We start from the raw sequence: 18,276 nt of genomic DNA on the forward strand, positions 1-18,276 counted from the left end.
TGCATCTTAATAATTTGGAGTTTAGAGTTAGCACTATTGGATTTGAGGTGTGGATTTAGGCCATTAGGCCATCTCCAATTGGGGGTGGTGCGGGGGTGGAAAACAGAAAAAAAAATCCTAAATTTGAGTCCAAAACTTCTCCAAGGATTTTGGGGGTGAGAATTTAGGGATTTTGGATTTAGGGGTGGGAATTTGGGGTTGCTTCCCACCCCAAGTGGGCGAGTGCACTAGCAACATGGTTTCTACAGCCCAGGTTGGCATGCCGTTGCCATTTAATGGCTGTCGCGCCTTCTGGGTTTTGATCCAATGTGGCGCACCCAGTTACATTATTTTTAAATCTAACAGTTTAAATTTAAATTCATGAATTAAAATATTATTATTAATTAATCTAAGTCAGATCCGACACCAAAATTCCTCCAAAACTCTATAAATACACGTCCTTTGTTCATTAATCCATAAAAAAAACTTCAATTTATCAACAATTTTTTTGTTGGTCAGAATGTGAATTTTTTTACATCAAAATGTTCGTAAAAATAAAATAAGATAGATTATACAAAAACTAATTCCAAAATTATTAGCAAAAAAAAAAAAAGATCAACGAAATACAAAAGTTTAACAAGTTATAAAGTTGGGGGCAGAAATTATAAGTCCCTTATCGTTGGAGGAAACAACTGCCTAACCTTGTACGTATAGATGAATAGTGAAAAATACGGAGCTAAATTTGGAATTTTCCTTAGGTTGGAGATAGCCTTAGGAGTAAAAGATTTTGCATTTTTGACCTTTTGGGCGTAAAATTAGACGACTTACTATTTAGGCGTGAGTTTTGGGGTTTGAATTAGTAGGTTTTGGCCTTTTGGGGTTTTGAAAATACAAGTACATTGCTAACTCTCCAAAAGCCTTGTTGTATATCATTGATATCAGCCATTTAGCACGTTGCTTTCAGTTGGGTATCACATTAGCCTAGTGAGATTAACAAGGAGAACATATCTACAACATTGATACAATTAGCTACATGTAATTCGCCGATTGCAATTCAACTTATGTCCGAACCTCCTCCATCTGCTGTTGTATTGCTCCTCTCTGTAACGCTGTTATTGCAATGCTGCAGTAAGGGAGAAGCAAATAAACCCGCTTGATGTATGCTGGAAGGTGATGGATTGGCAGATTGAATGGAGTCCTCGGGAAATGAGGTGGGTGCCATGGTTTTCACTGGAGTGGCCTCTGCGTCACCGGTTCCAGTATGGTCGGCTCCATCTCTCGCAATACCTGCAACCAGTAATGTTCAGTGGTTGCGTGAGTTAAAATATTACATCCACGGAACTCCAACAATCTAAAGATAACAATGCTTTTTTCACCCCCGAAAGCTGAGAAGCACACTTTTAATGCGAGTACTTTGTGTTCGACAAGAAATATGGAAGAAAGAAGTTGAATCACCTGTATGCACAATGCCGGTATTGGGTATGCTTGTGTTCGGGGACACTGATGAGGTTCCAGCTCCTTTTTTCAATTTAGTCTGCAAAACACAACCACAATAAACTTGTCACGGGTTACTCAAATTTATTTCCTTAATTACCTCAAACTTGTATAGAAGTTGTTCTGCTTTTATGCGGACGTATTCTAAATGACATTATGTTTGGGTTTCTTAACATAAAAGAACCAAGAGAAACACATTTTATGGTGTCATCGGGCCCTTCTGAATGTTTTCAGACTGCTGCAGTCAAGTTTAAACCCAAAAAGAGAAAGATCTGGCTACAGAGAAATTAGATTTTTGGCGTTTGAGTTTCCATACCTTTGCATTTTCTTCACAATGCTTTACAACAAAAGAGATGTTTGTGTAACGGCCATGCAGTAATGTGTAAGCCCACAAGAGAAGCTTTCTTGGAATGCTAAGGTCAAGGATTTCGGCGCCATCCATGGTCGGCCTCAATTGTGTATCCTTTGCTAACCAAGACAGAACCAAATACAAGTTGACACCAGATGAGGGCATCACACAGGAGCTCTCACGATAAAAATTATAAGAAGATCGAAGCAGAGAGCTGGCAACCTCCAAATTCTCATCCGAAGCTTTCTTAACTATCAAATTTTTTATTTTAGAGAAAATAGGATTCCGTTTTTCTTCGAGACTTTTGAAATGGGCTGGGTCCTCAAATGCTGAACTCCATAATTCATCTGTTTGTAGATCAACACAAAGCAGCTCGCTATTTTCCAGCATATCTGATGGCTTAAGGACCTGAATCTCACTGGTGATTTCAGACTGCGTGGGAGTGATCTGTGCCAAGCTCAGTATAAGAGATCGACACCAAGCAATGGAAGCATGCCTACAAACTTTTGCACAGTTACTGTTTGACAATTTTGGATTCTTAAACCTCTTCCGTATCTTCTCATTTATGGCTTCAAGAGTGTCCAGCTTGCCATTTTTCTCCAATGTTGTTATATGTTCATGAAGAAATCTGCAGAAGTACGAGGAGATCATTAGAATCTGGAAGGAGAACCATCTTGTTTAAAATAATAACATAAATAGATCAGGACTCTGAAGTTAATCACTCAAGTTTAATTAGAATTTGAGGATCGAGGCTTAGAAAGCAGTTGAGATTCAACTTACCCATATAAACTGCTTTCCGACGTCTCTGTGACTTTAATCTCAGGCAAAGCACATATTTCTGGCCATAAGTTCCCCTGCTCCATGAACAAACAAAACACTTTCTCCAATATGTGCTCGGAATTACTTGTAGCACCAGAGCCAACAGTCTTAGCTTGACGTATGGATGAAATCAGGGCCTTAACATACCTCCCTAGTGCAACTGGAACAAGATCTTCAATGCATAGTGAAAACTGAATTTTGGAATCAAGTCAGATCCCATTTAAATTGATGGAGAAAAAAAATACATCAGCAACAGAATAAGAACAGCTTGATGAGGCAATGCCGTTTTAGCAGTAATTTGAACTACTAATGTACTAGAGGTTAAATTATTACCCTCTTATCAGCTCGAAGAGATATATAAGCACGTTCAAGAGTACAGATGTCTCCAGTCTTCTCCAACAGTTCCAAATAGAACAACAGATATTTCCGAATGCAAGTAATAAATTTTCGAGAACTTTCAGGTAAGTTAACTTCAAGGGACTTTTTACTCCCAGAAACACCAGGAGTTTTCCGCCTGATAAACAGAGAAGAATATCCCATTAGTTTCATATGAATTATAATTTCAAGCTACCTAACAACATGGACAACAAACAAACTGAACTGAACTGGAAGGATTTTCCCTTAGATGGTTTTGTTTTAAACTATTGAAATGGGGTTTTTCCTATAACTTTCGAAAAACATAACTGTTGCACAGAATTAAAGTTGTACCTTCCTTTTTTGGCCGTGCTATCAATCTCCCACATATTTATTGTAAATGATGAGCGAGATGATTTGAAGCAAAAGGAGAGATCGTCCTTTGCCCTCTCCAATGCACCACTTTCCCCCTTTCTAAACAGACCTTGAGCAAGCATATATCTGGCTTTATGAAAATGTTTAAGCTCCCCTTCAACACAAGTTTCAAGGGCAGAAAGACAATCGCTGTAAAGCATGTTCCACACCTCTAATTTGAGTAAATCTTCATTCTTCTCCCCAGTGTTTTCTTGTGTGCTTTTATCCTTAGGCGAATATGAATTTTCAGAATCCATGTTACCTAAAATCATCATGATAGAATCCTTTCTTGATTGACTAAAGGCATATGTTGAAAGAACCTGAAAGGGCCAAAGATTAATTTCAAAACATGTACAATAGTAGGATATAAAAAGTCTCCAAGTCCACAAATTATTTCAATGAAATCAGTTGAGCAGACATCTCTAAGAAGAAACAACCTTTAAAGCGTCTAGATTTTGTTTTCCGCATGCACAAAGTATCTTCAAGCGCGAAGCATGCATCCTGTAGACTGGATCTACAGCTGATGGATTTAGAGCAATAGCTTTGTCATAATATGACAACGATGTCTCATAAGAGAATTTGAGCTTTTCACAGAGCTTTCCGATATAGTAAGCATGTGACCAATCTTGCCTGATACAGAAGAAAGCACAGACAGATTACCATTTGATTATGGCACATGAAGTGGTTAGTTTTTGTCTGGAAAAATGAAACTATGTAGTAAAGAGGGCATACTTATGAGCAAAAGCTTTTTTAAAATGTCTCATTGAGTTCTCACAAAACATCATCCATGCTGCATCCTTCACAGGTAGAACAGTTCGCTGATCATAAAATGGCACCACACTTTGAAGGCTATCATAGTACACCAATGCCAATAACTCGTGTATCTCAGACTGAGCCACAAAATGAGAAAAAATTCATTACATTTATCAAACACATCCCAAGGGTATTCTAATATCCAAAATCAAGCAAAAAGGACTAGCTTTTTTTTCTTGTTTGCCTTAATGGCATGCTAAGAAATAAAAAATCTATTCATGATCCAGCACAAGATGGCCCCCATCAAAACAATTTTAGACTTCTTATTTGGTCTTACATTCTGCCAATTGAAAAAAAATACGAAAATCTCAAAGGACCTGTATGGCCAACATGACCAAGAAAGAGAAAAGACAAGACCCCACTCCCCACCAGTACAATAACATATAGGAAAGAAAGGGGTCTTACCTGCTGAACTGGTGTCTTTGCCAAAGCCAAACTCATTAATAGACACCGTCTGCTCCTCCTTCGACTTGTCTCAACTCTTTGCGGTAAAGTTGCATTCTTCCTCCATCCTGCCACATTGATGTGCTTACTGCCATCATTTAGCAACAAGTCTACTTCCTGTAAAAATGATCATTATAAAATGAAACTTTTCCACACCAAAATCTTTTGGTTTCTACAGAATTCACAAATTAGAATGATAAACAACAAAAACTACCTCATCATAGATATTTCCGAGTCTCTGCCAACTTTCAAAACGTAGAGGATTGTAAAGTAAATCATATTTGAAGAGCTTTGCATTATGTTGTACAAATTCTTCCCCTTCCTTGGTAAGCACAAAGCCAGGCCATTTATCAGTAGCATTCATTTCCTCAGACAGGGCAAGGAAATAATACAAGTTGCAATAGACATCCAGATACGGCTCCGAGCTGCCATTATTCAATAATACAACTAGAAAGATCACTTCTAAGAATTATGAAATTTATGAATTAACCCTCAACTGAGAGAACAATTATTTTCGAATACAAATTAGGAAATCTATTTATTTATACCTCCCAACTGGTGATGTCTTCTGTTGTTTAAGGTTTCTCGCATTCGCATCCGGGAGTATAATCTTTGTTATGGTTTCAAGAAAACCATCAGACCCAGCCTCTTCTGAGAGCTTATCTTCACACAAATGAGGATCATCTAAGAACTTATCTATTGCATTTCCAGCTAAAACATCTTCTGGTGGTTGTGGAAAATGTTTGCGTATGGCTCTGAGCACTCGTCGAACTTTAACTAATCCTGTCCTCTGCAACATACAGGTATACAAGTAGCCAAATAAAGGTTGGGGAAACTAAATAGCTGTGGGTGCTACAAGGCCTTGTCATTAGGACCCTTGTGATAAATTGTAATGATGAGGATAGGCACATGCAATGTACGGAATCACATGGAATAAAAAAATAAAGGAGAGGGTAGGGAGGAGCTCACAGAAGAAGCCTTTGCATAAGGGAGTATGTACTGAAAAACATCAGCACACTGTTCCTTTGTCTGGTAATCACCGGGGCTAGTATTTTTGTGCACAACTAACTCATCTTCGTAGGATGAATCAGATCTAATATTTAGACCATATAAGCAGAAGAAACACTGATCCAATGCATAATCAATTTTTAACTCAAGTTCCTCCCTTTCATCTTCAATGAGCTCATCTCCAGCTTCATTTAAGTGATCACTTTCTTCGGATCTGTTGAACTTGCCACCTGACCCATCTACATGTGGCTTTCCACCTTCCAATTCCATGCTGTCTTTATCTACGGCATTCTCAAGTGAAGTGCTTTTGGAAGGTATCCCTTCAGAAGCATCCTTTCCTACAGCACTTGTATCATCTATTCGAGTGTGCACCATTTCCAAATCAGTATCTGATTTTGATTCCTTGGGAGACATTTTGGCAGGACAATTTAGGCAAAGCTGCTCACTAGATTGAGTTGTTTCCTGGTTTGATGAGTTAACGTTAGATTTAAACTTCATATCCAAGGCCAACAGATGCTTAATTGCGAACTTAAGAAAAGTTCCTTCCTCCACTTCACCACCCTTCCCGGCACAGCAAAGCCCATACTCAGCGAGTAAATCATGCATTGTCACAATTAAGTCCACCTACGACGCAAAATCCGAAAATTTAAAAAAGGTAAGGAGATTGAAACAAAAAATATTCCTGAAAGAGTTCATTGTATGAGCAACTTGAGTTCACAAGACTCACTTGAGTTTTAACATTTATCATGGCGTTGAGGTGCTGAATCTTGCAGAATGCGATGGAAGCTTCAATGAAGCAACTTCTTTCAATTTGATCAGTATTTGCTAGATCAGACTTCTTAGAGAGGAATATGCTTGCAACGTTGTACATTACTGACAAGAGCAAGCATTGCATATCACCTATGCTGCTCATCGGAATAGTGTCCTGCAAGCATAAGATATAATTACATACTGCACAAAACATGAAATTACAAAATCTCTAGACTGATCCATAAAGTTAATTCACTTTTGAAAACCTAAATCTTTGTTTAATTGGAAAAAATGTACTGAATTTTACAGTTTGAGGTAAGCATGATCAAGTATCAAAGCTATTTATACATGAATATTGATTGACTTACAGAAGCCCCAGATTGATCAATCAAGTTCTTCACTTGTGACACACATTGAGAAATAGCCTTCACTTCCTCTGCAACCAATAAATTCCAGCACTGCTTGCTTGCAATTTCTTTGGTGTCTACGTCAGGAGCATAGCGAGTGTTTGATCCTGATTTCAATAGTAAGGATTTACAGGAACCAAGGCATTCATCAATCCCTGCTGCTGCCATAAGGATTTGCAATTTCCGCTGATGGCAATTCAAATAAACATCAACATCCATAGGCTTTGTCTTCTCGCATGTTTTGATTAAAATGTCTAGTGCTGATAGTTCAACAGAAGTAATTTCCTCTCCGCCTTTATCAGCTAAGCGCAAGGGTAATGCATCAGGGGGAGCATTTTTTGTTGCAAATAGAAGTGGAACAAGCAAGGACATGCACTCCATGTACATTTCCTTCTCAATCATCTCACCCAAAGTCTTCTTCATCAAGAAATCAACCTTTAAAATGTTAATTTCATGGAGAATTCTATAAATGGTTAACTCTTTAACAACCTTGCAATATGGAAGGCGGATCACACATTGGGAATCATTCGTATTTTCCTTCTTTTCCAAAAGAGACAATGAAATACAGAATTCTTGGTGGGCTTTTTCCTTGTTGCCATCCAAAACAGACAACCGTCCACTTAACCAGAAAAAACGAACCCAGAAGGAACTGTTACTTGTTAAAGAACCACCTAATGATACATCCTGACGAACAGAGGTGTTCACGGACATTCCATCAGTACCAAAGAATCTCTTAAGCCCAAAAATACATTCATCTTCCACAGCTACTGATTCGATAATTTTACAAAGATGATAAGATGCCTCAGACATGAATTCAGATAGCCTGGAAACATCGGAAGACATCGACCCAAGATCATAATAAAGTTCAGCAAGAAAAAGACAACATTCAGGGCTCCTATCCTTCCCCCAATTCCTTGTAATTCTTTCCAACTCCAAGAACTTAACAAATGCATCCTGATACAAAAGACCTCTACTGGCAGCATCCTCTAAAAGCAAATGAGCCACATGGAAAGCACCATAGTTATTTGATGTTTTTTTAATAAATCTGGACACGTCACCATATTCGGTATCCCATGGATTAGCTTGATCAGGACATGAAACAGAACTATGACCAGAATCTTTGCTTCCTGATCTACCAGCAACAAAAGGTTCTAGATATTGAAGTACAGCCTTGGCCTGATCCTTACCATTAGCAAATTCAATATCTTCTTTCCCCGGTTTACGGCTTCTAAGCCTTTCAAGACGAGTACTCCGCCTTTCCTGTGGTTGGAAGTCTAGAAAATTTGTTGCTTTTTCTAAAACAACACCTGTTCGTTCAGTGTTACAATCACCAAATACAGCATTTCCACTGATTGGGGATAAGTTAAACCCTTTCCTTTCCTCAAATCCTATGGTACTCTCTGAACTAGGAGGTAAATGCAAAATTAATCTGACATCTCCAGATCGGTATGATTTTGCTTCCCCCATCTCAGACTGACACCCATTCAACGGGAGTAAGATATCCAAGAGTGCATCAACAAGAGCAGCCCAAGAAGCTTCTGCAAGGTTCAGATCTATGGTCTGCTTCAGCTTCTTGGATGCAGCGCCCTCCTCTAGATTTTCATCAGTAGCTTTTCTCTTGTCAACGAATCTTAGACGGACATGTTTAGGTTCTAGCTTATCTATACCTCTAGGAGCAAATGGAACTGGCTCGGACTCCTCAATGGTTCTCTTGACATGCAAAGCACGAGAATGTGATGGCCAATGCCTCAAAATTAACTCAGCCACAGAAAGGCATGCAACCTCATCACCAATAGCAATAAGAACTTCCAATAATTTCTCCATGCAGTTCCCTGCATAAAAATTTCAGAGAAGACATAATATTACTCTGTCAAAATATGGTGCTGAGCCCATCATTATGAATATAGGACATGTATTTTAGTATGGATGTAGAGAAAAATAATTCAAACATCATAAATTGCTCACAATTATTAGGGCTACATATAAGCCCTTGCTCAAATGCCCAACGGGATATACTGAGAGAACCCATTGAGCATGACAATGTTCCCAGCTGGTTCCAGACAACAGAATCTTTGGTATCAATCTCTACAGCTTGAAGATAACATCGTAAAGCATTCTCATAATATGCTGAACCTTGTTGAAGGTAAACATTGGCAAGGTTCTTCAGAGCCAAAAATCTGCAGTCGGCATGAAAAATATAATTGGAGAAAGATGTTTATGGACATCTTGTTCATTTTTTTTCTTTTTATCCTTTTTATTCTCACAAAAATATTAGTGAGAGAAAAGTTACAAAACTAAAATTCTACAAGAGACTGATTCCTCCTATGTGAAATAGAAATTTGTACACCGACTCCGAGAATTGCACAAAGTATATTATGGAGTAGTGCAGAAATCCAAACCTGAGTTGCAATAGATGGCAATCACTAACACTACCATCCACCTGCATGGCAATAGAAACAAGTATAACTACCTATTCATAGACAAACAACAAGACTGCCATCTAAATAATGTCCGCTGAAGGTCATACGCTCACCTGCGCATTTTCTATAAGAGGATCTTTTAGGACGGATTCTAACAGTTCAGCAGCCTTTTTGTATTCCTTGACTTGCAATTTGTGAAGTCCTTCATGATATGTTTGTGAAAGATGGAATTCCTGCCATGACCAAACTAAACAGTATGAACTCTATCTAATCACTGATCAGAAAAAGAAAACATCTTCAGCTGAGAAAATCTAAACACTTATGAATCGGGCTACCATACAGAAAACCCGGGTCCAATTCACATTTTCCGGCTCACTCAGTTTATTGAAACAATGATAAGAAGTACAATAAACTTCCCAAATATTAATGCTACACAGAATTCAAATTTCTCTCCTTTGACCGCAATAAATTGACTTCTGCTAAAGGTGCTTGAAATTAATATACTATCCCAGAAAATCCCAACTCATTGAGCTAAATCAACCCAATAATAGCTGAACTGTAACAGAAAAAGTAGAGAGAGAGAGAAGGAGAGAGGCATGCCTGAGCTTCTTTGGTGGGAGCTAAAGGTTCCCATTTGCCTTTGGACTCCGTATCATTGATAGCTGCAATCGAGAACTGAAAAAGCATAGAAATTCAGAACCCGAACACCGAAAACAAAATCGAAAAAAACTAAATTAAATAAAATAAACTCGATCGAATAAAAGAAGCGTTCGAATTACTCACCATTGTCGAAAATTCGAATGCAGCAACAGTTGCAGAGAGGGACTCTGTTCAGCTAATACTAATTCTATCTACTGAAAAGGGGATTAGGGTTTTTGCTCTGCAAAATTAACCCCAAAAATATAATTCGATCAGAGCTGGCTGAGTAGCTGTTATTGTTATTGAGCGAGGGAGATTTCGGTAGGAAGACGATTAACGGCAACCGGAGTGCGTCGTTTTAGCGGTTTTATGAAGTAATAAGAAACTTTTTTTTTTTTTTAAGTTAACTCGTAATAAGAAATTTAGAACGACCGAAACGGTGCGTTTAGTGCTTTCTTCTTCTTCTATAGTGCTGCTTTCTGAACGCTTCGTTTAGAGCTGGTTGCCGACTGATTGGTTCCTGAGAAAATATTCACTGATCGATTCCCGAGAAAATTAATATGCAATCTAGCACTGCGGGATTCTGTAAGCCCACTGCGGGATTCTGTAAGCCCTAAATTCTGCCGCCGATCGATCATTCTTCTGTTTGGTTTCCTAGAAAGGTAAGGAAAACTAGCTTGAATGCAAAAACAACTGTCGTTCTTTGATTTGGAATGATCAAATGAAATTGCTGGAAGAATTGTGTTCTTTCTTCAACCAAAACGACAGTATCTTTGCTTCGTAGATTATGGAGCTCCAGTGGGGTTGTTTATTTCTTGCTTTATATAAAGTTATTAGCTTGATTACTCTGCGGTTTTTGTTACCCACCAAATGTTTGATGAAATGCGCCAATGAAGAAGGAAAACCGCTGAAATGTGTTATTCTGGTTGGTCAGGTTCAGGAAGCTATGCGTCGAATTCGTAATCTTTTGATCAGCCTCTGCATTATCTGCATCATCATCAGCTGCTCAAATTCAAGCGAGGCAAACGCGTTAGTATTACCCGAATGAAACCCAATTTGCAAATTTTTCTGCGTTGATTTCGTTCTCTAGGCGCATTGGCTTAAACCCAATTCACTGCTCTACACCTTTTACAGGACAGACATCAAAGTTTTGAAGGTTGGTGAAGAGCTGTGGAGGGAGACTCTACCGCTGCATTCGGGTTCATGCCTTTACCGGCTTCATGGACTCAAGCCTTATACTTCGTATGAAGTGAAGATATCATATCCTGCTTCTGTATGTATTTCTCAACTTTTAATTTGCTTTGTGCTGTTCAGCAATCCTCTTATGGGTTCCATAACTTCTGTTGATGCGTGTTAATAGATACCGGCTAGCTTTTCCTTGCAACTCAAGAAAGGGGACTTGGAATCGGCGCTGACCGGGAACCGAAGATTACTAAATACGGAAAAGCTTATTTTCAAGACTGAGAGTCTTGGCTCTGATGATCAGGTTCGATTTTTTCCACTGACCCTTTGAATTGGATGCATTGTTGCACTATAACTTGCATTTTCCGAGATGCCCTGTAAGCTTTTGAACTCTGATGACTGTTCAGGGTGAAATGTCTGTGTTGGTGAGTGTGGAGCCTGAGGGGGTTGTTGCAATACCAAATGTGCAAGAGAGGGAACACATCATATTCAACATAGGTAATGCAGATATCAATCAATTGCTGCCATCATGCCACTAATTACAGTAAACTTTGCACGAGAAGTTGGTACGAAAAAGGAGCTGGTATTGGCACTCGAAAAGCCATCTGCAAACTGCACTTTAAGTTGCATGGCTTGCCAATAACAGCTCCCGTATGTAAATGTTTTTCTTTATCAATCTCCCTCTTCTTTACTGTAGATTTTCCTGTTACAATTTGCTTTTGTAACAAAGTTCATCTCTTTTATGTTGGTGGCAGTTTGTGATGAACTACTATTGGGGATTCCGTACAAAGCTTGGTGGGTTGTAGGCTTTGTAGTGGTGTGTTTGGCCTTGGCGTTCACCGTACCGTCATTCCTTCCACCGTTTTTGCTGCCGCGGGTGGATGAGAATGCTTCTAAAGATTCTTGAACATCGGACTCACAAAAGCAGCTGGCTTCGTCAAATTTTGGTATTTCGGTATCATCCTGCATTTCCACTTTACAGCGCATTGAAGTATAGAGATTTGAATTCAGAAGCAACTTTTGGAGGAAGCACTTCTTGTTTGGCTTACAATCCGAATGGTGGTGCTTCTTAATTTTCTGTTACCTGTTGGGAAGATTTAGCACATTATCTCAAATTTGGCATGCACTCGGACGATGAAATCACTTGTAGCTACTTATAGCACATTCAGTCCCTTAATTTACATTCTTATTTTTCTTTATTTTTTCTCAAATGTAAACAGTTATCAACACTTCAAAATAGTCATCTCATTCTTCTCGGATCGAATGAATACACTGATGTGGTATAATTTGGATGGATTATTTTTAAAGTCATTGAAAGATTATTCTTGTAAAGACTCACTCTAGATCGAACAAATACAAAGTTACAACAAACATAATGTTTACAATAATACATTAATAATTAAATAACTAATCGATTTCCGTTCTAAGTGAGCTTTTGCCAGAATGATATGTCAATTAAGACCTCTTGGATCACGAGATTATTTTGTAGGGAAAGCATAAACAAGATCCACAAATGAGTTGATTATATTAACACAACTGAAGTTTAGTGAGTTTTCACAAAACTCTTCACATTTAAGACATTACATTAACACCCTAAAATTTTAATTACCAATCATTTTCCAACCTTATAGGGTTTAAGCTATAAACCTCTAGTTCACAGCCAGGCTCCCCAACATGAAATGAAACCATCCTTGCAACTTTGGAGTCGTTAAGTCCTGTGTGAAGCCAAATGAAACAGTGAGGTGAAGAACGACGCCGTCGGGAGGCTGCGTTATACGAGGTGTAGAATACAAGACTGCGCGATGCCAAATTTGCCCTTTTAAGTGTCTAATATTTATTCATTTTTTATATATAATTATGAAGCTTTTGTTAATTAATTTCAAGTAATTAATAAGAATAAAGTTGCCTTGTCAATTAACCGCTATTCCTGTCTAAACTCTTAACAAATTCAGTATGCCTTCTATGTTCTTTGTCAGTATGCCTTCTATGTTCTTTGAAAAAAAAAAATTGCTTCTGCTGTGCTATTAGAATAAGCTTATTTTTGCTGCTTCACGTTTTCAGTTTTTTTTCACCCAAAACTGTGAAAATAAGTTAAGTTGTTTTTAAATGTTTACCAAACACATTTTTTAGCTCAATTTTTTTTATACCCATTTTTTTATAAAAGCACCTCAGTACTAGAAGGCCTTCTCTTAAAGGGCGACTACAATGTTCAATTATGTAATGCAGGAAGATCTGTGAGATTCTAGTTTGTGAAAAGTTTGTCGCTTCGCCGTTGAATCATTAAATTTGTTACTCCAGAGATTTCTTAAAAAGTAAAAACCGAATGCAGTTTTAATCTAATGTCTCAAACGTAAGATAATTCATGAAAACTTGCCAAACTCAAGGAAGTGCTGATTAACATTATAAAGTATAAAGTTACCAACTTAAAAGCGCGTCATGTGTCTCAAATACAACTAGTTAACTCCACAAGCACAGGACATGAAAGCAGAGAAAACAAGAACAAAAGAGGAGTCTCTTCATTAACAAAAACACATAAACCTACATAATCTATTAATAAAAAACTAAAACACCACAGCCACCATTACTATACACCAAGTATCGTGAATTGCCCATACCCGTGAGCCCTTTGCTTCGCCGCGACATAGTTATACGTGTATGTATACAACCACCAAAATGGCGCCACGGCCACCATGCCGCACACGCTGGACAAAACAAAACCGGAGGCTGTGAGGAAAAAGGACTATCCCAGCCGGGAGTAGTACCGGACTAAACAGCACTAGAACTGGTGTGGCCATGATCACGGCCAACACTGTCCCGGTCAAGGTTAAGCAGGACAAGACAAAGAGCGCAGCACCGATTGTGACCGCGATCAAGAACTTGGTGGCCCGGTATGAGACCGGGGCCGACTCGTAGAGCTTCTGGCTCGTTTGTCTTGATTGATCAGCCATGTTTTGCTCACGGACTCCCTCGGTGAAAAAGTGTATCTGTGAAGGGGGTTTATAAATTTGCTTTTTGGTGACACGTAGTGATTTGCATGCGTTTGGAGTATGTAGATATGAAACACGTGTGAAATAGTAGAGACAACATATTCCTCCATTCTCTCTCGGCACGCGTCGGGACACTAATACAAAGCCATGCATAAAGGCAGCAAACTAGTTCTGTCGCCTCTATACCCACTACACAGTAGTTTGAATTTGAATTGTTTAAGCCATCCTCTCCTGAGCCCAAGGAGAGGATCCTCCTAATCAAGAATCTTGGACCGTTGAATTTTTATTCAATGGCTATAAATATAAGGTCTTTTTAAAATTATAATAATTATAATCGTTGGATGAAAATTTAACGGTCCAAGATCCTTGGTCAGGAGGATCCTCTCTTTGGACTCAAGAGATGATCCAAGTCCCTCTACTATATAGTTAACCCACCACTAAGTTAAGCTCAGGCTACTAAACGAAAAATTCTATTTTAATCCTTGTCTAAGATTACTTTTTGAATAAAACCTTGTCTAAGATTAAAAACTAATTTTAATCCTTGACATTTAATTGTAATTTTTAAATATTAAATAGGCTCTAATAATTATTGAGTTTTTTATTTGAAGGTTATATATGGATTCCCATAAATAATAAAAATGTAGTCATATATTATCATATATTTTTCATTGTGCATGAATTTCTCCATATATATGTATATGCATATTACGTATATATGTATATGCATATTACGTATATATGTATATGCATATTACGTATATATGTATGTTTAGAGACTATAGTTACCTACAGACACATTTGTACTGAAACTTACATATCGATACTTCTACACTTATGAGTAAAATAAAGTACCTAAAATTATGTACCGATATATTCATATTGAAACTTATGTATAAATACTTCCGTACCTAAGAATAAAATAAAATACCAAAAATTATGTATATAAATTATTTTTGTTTTGTTGTTGAATTTTTTATTAATAATAATTTGAATTTTGAATGAATTTTTATCATATTGAAGCACAAAAAATATACATTAATTATAACTGAGTAAAGAATTTCGAATAGTAAATTTATAAATAATAATAATGTGCTATAATTACTTCAATATGATTTAAAATTTATATTAGATTTTGAAAACGCAGGTTAAAATCTAAGCCCTAAAATTTAAAAACCCCAATGGTAAAACCTGTATCTTTTTATCAACCCCAACTATCTTTTTATACAAGTGATCCTTTACCACAGTGGTGAAAATGTGTTGAATTTTTATATGACAACGTGAGTTCCAACTCCGTCGATGGCTAATCTAACTTTTGACATAAAAATAAAAAAATAAAAAAATAAACTATCTTTTTATAAGCTGGGGAAATCGTTGAATTTGGGTTGGGATGGAATAGGAGCTTGCATTTTCCCTTTCGCAAATGGGAACTATCTTTTTATAAGCTGGGGAAATGGTTGAATTTGGGTTGGGATGGAATAGGAGCTTGCATTTTCCCTTTCGCAAATGGGTTCGATCAAAGTGAGAGGGTATTTTCAACGCGATCCTCGTGTGAAAAACCTAATAATTAAGGGATTGCGGTGAACATCGTTGGCAATATAGGGGTACAAACCTGAACTTCCGCCAGTTTTCTGTTAAATAAACTCACGATCACGAGGTTAAAGTCATCATTTTAATCCAAATTTAGAAGGCCAGGACATTGCCGTAAATTATAGTAGACTTACATTATGTTTGGATGAAGAAATTTAAGATTACTAAGAAATTTTAAAATAACGAAAATTTAAATGATGGAATTTTATTCTATAGAATTTGTGAATTTTCTTGTTTGGGTAACTTAAAAAAATAATGGAATTGAATACAGAATTTGTTGCTTTTAAACTCTCAATCATAAAAATTAAAAAATGACATCTATTTACATAGAATTTAAACTTAAAAATTGAAGGTCCCAAATTCCAAGTTTTTTTTTCATACGGAAATTCTAAATTTCTTAATAGTTTATGACTCCAAACAAGAACTTGGTGCATGTCAATTTATAAATTATGTCTTTAATCAAAATTCTAAGTTTATTTTCCTCATCCAAGTGAATTGAATTTGACGGAAAAGAGGAGGCTGGGACGGCATTAAACATCATTTATCTAACATCAACTGCCACATCCTGTGGCTTACAAAGTAAAACTTAAAAAGATAGTCCCTCTAAAATCACAATCAAATCTACAAACCAATTTGTGCGAACTGCCCATACGGGTTACCCCTTTTCTTAGCAGCCACGTAACTCGACACATTCTTATACATCCACGAAAACGCCAGTATTGCTGCCATGCCGCAGCCGCCGGAGAAAACAAGACCAGCTGCCGTCAGCAACAGGACAATAGCAGCCGGTACTAGAACCGGACTAAACAGGACCAAAACCGGGGTGGCCATGATGAGGGCCATCACTGTCCCGGTTAAAGTTAACCCGGATAACATCAAGAGCGTGATACCAGCTGCGCCCGCGGTCAGGAACTTGCCAGTCTGGCCGGCTGCGGAGGAGGAGGAGGGGGCCAACAGCTGCCACTGGTCCTGGTCTTGGTCGTGGAGCTTTCGGGTCAGTTGTTGCTGTCGTGATTGATCGGCCATGGTGAACACAGTTGTGATCTTTCAGAATGTCAAGTGTTCTGATCGACTGAGAGATGAATAAATATGAGGAGAGAGGGAGGTGGATGCATCATGGGTGGACACGCGGCAGTACAAGAGGTTGGTGTTGTATGCCACGTAGTTTGTTGCCTGAGTTTGAATTCATACGAGTGAAACACGTTGGTTGAAGAAAATAATGCGTGGCATCCTTGCTCTCATGTGCGGCGAGGGCTAGCTGGCAACTAGTGAGTTCGAGAAGGAAAAGGAACTGAGATTTCTCACCGGATCTCTATGTTCAGAGTCACGAATCTAAACCTTACCATTCATATTTTGCGATCCTCATTATTATATCTTATTAGTCCATCTCACACAAATTAAGAACTCGGATCTTAACTTTTCTTAATTAATCAAAATACAACACCCACAAAATTATATACCAAATTAGTTAAGGTTTTTCCTTGGCAGTTATCATTTACAAATAAGAGTTTCACGAATGTTACGCTCTGTTTCAGATTAGAAGTTTAATCTTTATCCTAAATTAAGCCTACTCAAGTGTAATCCCCACTTAATCACACTTAACGCACTAATTATTGAATTAATGAAAAGAGAGCATCTCTCCGATTTTGAGTTGAGGGCCATTTGGCATCGAGTCAGGTTAGAAAGAAAAACTCATTTACACTAGATAGTCATTGTCCTTGGGTTCAAAACTGCAAGTTGATTTTGGATTCCGCTACGGTAGTGATTTTAACACATATGTTTCAGAACAATGATTGGTTACTCACGGATAAGTAAGAATTATCTTACTCAAAAAATTTCGTGTTCGAATTACAAAGTTTTGTACTTATTAATCAGAACCGTTCATATTATGAATTACATTGTAAAGATCATCTCTGCAAAAAAAAAAAAAAACTAAGGTCGTTTAGTTAATCTATTGTAACAAATACATAGATTCGTAATGCTTTTACCAATCTCGTTGCAGACCGATGACTAAACAACCTTAGTTTTAATTAATTTTTTGCAGAGGTGGTTTGGATAAAGTAATTTATAATATAAACAGTTTTAATCATAAACAAAAGTAGGAACTTCTACTCATCATTTAAGTAGTCAAGTATTGTTCTATTTTTTAACTTCTCACACACCTTGTCTAATCTAACATTGATTTCGCTTAATTTATTCAATTTGATAGCCATAAATAAAGATGTGTGTGAAGGCTGAAAAAAATGTGTGATAAAATCACTTCGTTTTTTCAAATTTAAGACATCCTTCTCTCTCCACAAATTTAGAAACCTCTCTCTCACTATTCACATTAATTCTTTTTATGAATAAAATCAAATAGTAGGCTACGTAAGTTGAAAGACAAAAAATAATTGTAAAAATAAATAATTAATATAAAATATAAAATAATTAGATTTGAAGAGTTTGATAAAAGTGCAAAGTTTTCTAAAACAAATTTTTCTGTACAAATTGTCACCGCTCACCAAAATAAAAGGCCAAATTGGATTATTCATCCCCGTGGTCATAGGAAACTTACATGATGACCCCCGTGGTGAAAAAACTAGGAATTAAACCCCTGTGGTCAAGAATGTTAGCAAATTTAGTCCAAAAGT

General features: G+C 37.4%; 3 protein-coding genes across 3 annotated transcripts; 1 reads left to right on the forward strand and 2 right to left on the reverse strand.

Moving 5' to 3' along the window:
- Positions 1-886: 886 nt before the first annotated feature.
- On the reverse strand, positions 887-10,328 carry LOC114826513 (calcineurin-binding protein 1). The gene is made up of 19 exons (XM_029106924.2): positions 10,035-10,328; positions 9,852-9,926; positions 9,365-9,484; positions 9,231-9,271; positions 8,797-9,008; positions 6,793-8,663; positions 6,402-6,599; positions 5,636-6,298; positions 5,215-5,456; positions 4,881-5,091; positions 4,628-4,783; positions 4,142-4,299; positions 3,847-4,039; positions 3,350-3,729; positions 2,975-3,155; positions 2,603-2,832; positions 1,790-2,450; positions 1,435-1,513; positions 887-1,266 (listed from the first exon to the last, which is right to left on the reverse strand). The coding sequence occupies exons 1-19, from the start codon at positions 10,035-10,037 to the stop codon at positions 1,034-1,036; spliced, it is 5,907 nt and encodes a 1,968-aa protein (XP_028962757.2). The 5' UTR covers positions 10,038-10,328; the 3' UTR covers positions 887-1,033.
- A 149-nt stretch (positions 10,329-10,477) lies between these two features.
- LOC103410787 (uncharacterized) lies at positions 10,478-12,358 on the forward strand. Its single transcript, XM_029106925.2, has 6 exons — positions 10,478-10,552; positions 10,825-10,919; positions 11,025-11,163; positions 11,251-11,376; positions 11,480-11,570; positions 11,828-12,358. The coding sequence occupies exons 2-6, from the start codon at positions 10,837-10,839 to the stop codon at positions 11,977-11,979; spliced, it is 591 nt and encodes a 196-aa protein (XP_028962758.1). The 5' UTR covers positions 10,478-10,552; positions 10,825-10,836; the 3' UTR covers positions 11,980-12,358.
- Positions 12,359-16,267: 3,909 nt separating this feature from the next.
- LOC114826249 (oleosin Ara h 15.0101-like) lies at positions 16,268-16,672 on the reverse strand. The gene has a single exon (XM_029106324.2). The coding sequence runs from the start codon at positions 16,670-16,672 to the stop codon at positions 16,268-16,270; it is 405 nt and encodes a 134-aa protein (XP_028962157.2).
- Between the last annotated feature and the right edge of the window lie 1,604 nt (positions 16,673-18,276).

This window comes from Malus domestica, chromosome 08, assembly GCF_042453785.1.
Source record: "Malus domestica chromosome 08, GDT2T_hap1".
NCBI classification, from domain to species: Eukaryota; Viridiplantae; Streptophyta; class Magnoliopsida; order Rosales; family Rosaceae; genus Malus; species Malus domestica.

Excerpts from the sequence above, each read along its gene's own strand:
- LOC114826249 (XM_029106324.2), bottom strand. The coding sequence starts at position 16,672 with ATGGCCGATCAATCACGACAGCAACAACTGACCCGAAAGCTCCACGAC.
- LOC114826513 (XM_029106924.2), bottom strand. Across the intron at positions 4,300-4,627 it reads CAAAGACACCAGTTCAGCAG|TCTGAGATACACGAGTTATT; the intron begins GTAAGACCCCTT and ends TTTGTGGCTCAG. Across the intron at positions 3,730-3,846 it reads AAAATCTAGACGCTTTAAAG|GTTCTTTCAACATATGCCTT; the intron begins GTTGTTTCTTCT and ends TGGCCCTTTCAG.
- LOC103410787 (XM_029106925.2), top strand. The coding sequence starts at position 10,837 with ATGCGTCGAATTCGTAATCTTTTGATCAGCCTCTGCATTATCTGCATC. Across the intron at positions 10,920-11,024 it reads AATTCAAGCGAGGCAAACGC|GACAGACATCAAAGTTTTGA; the intron begins GTTAGTATTACC and ends CACCTTTTACAG. Across the intron at positions 11,164-11,250 it reads AGATATCATATCCTGCTTCT|ATACCGGCTAGCTTTTCCTT; the intron begins GTATGTATTTCT and ends GCGTGTTAATAG.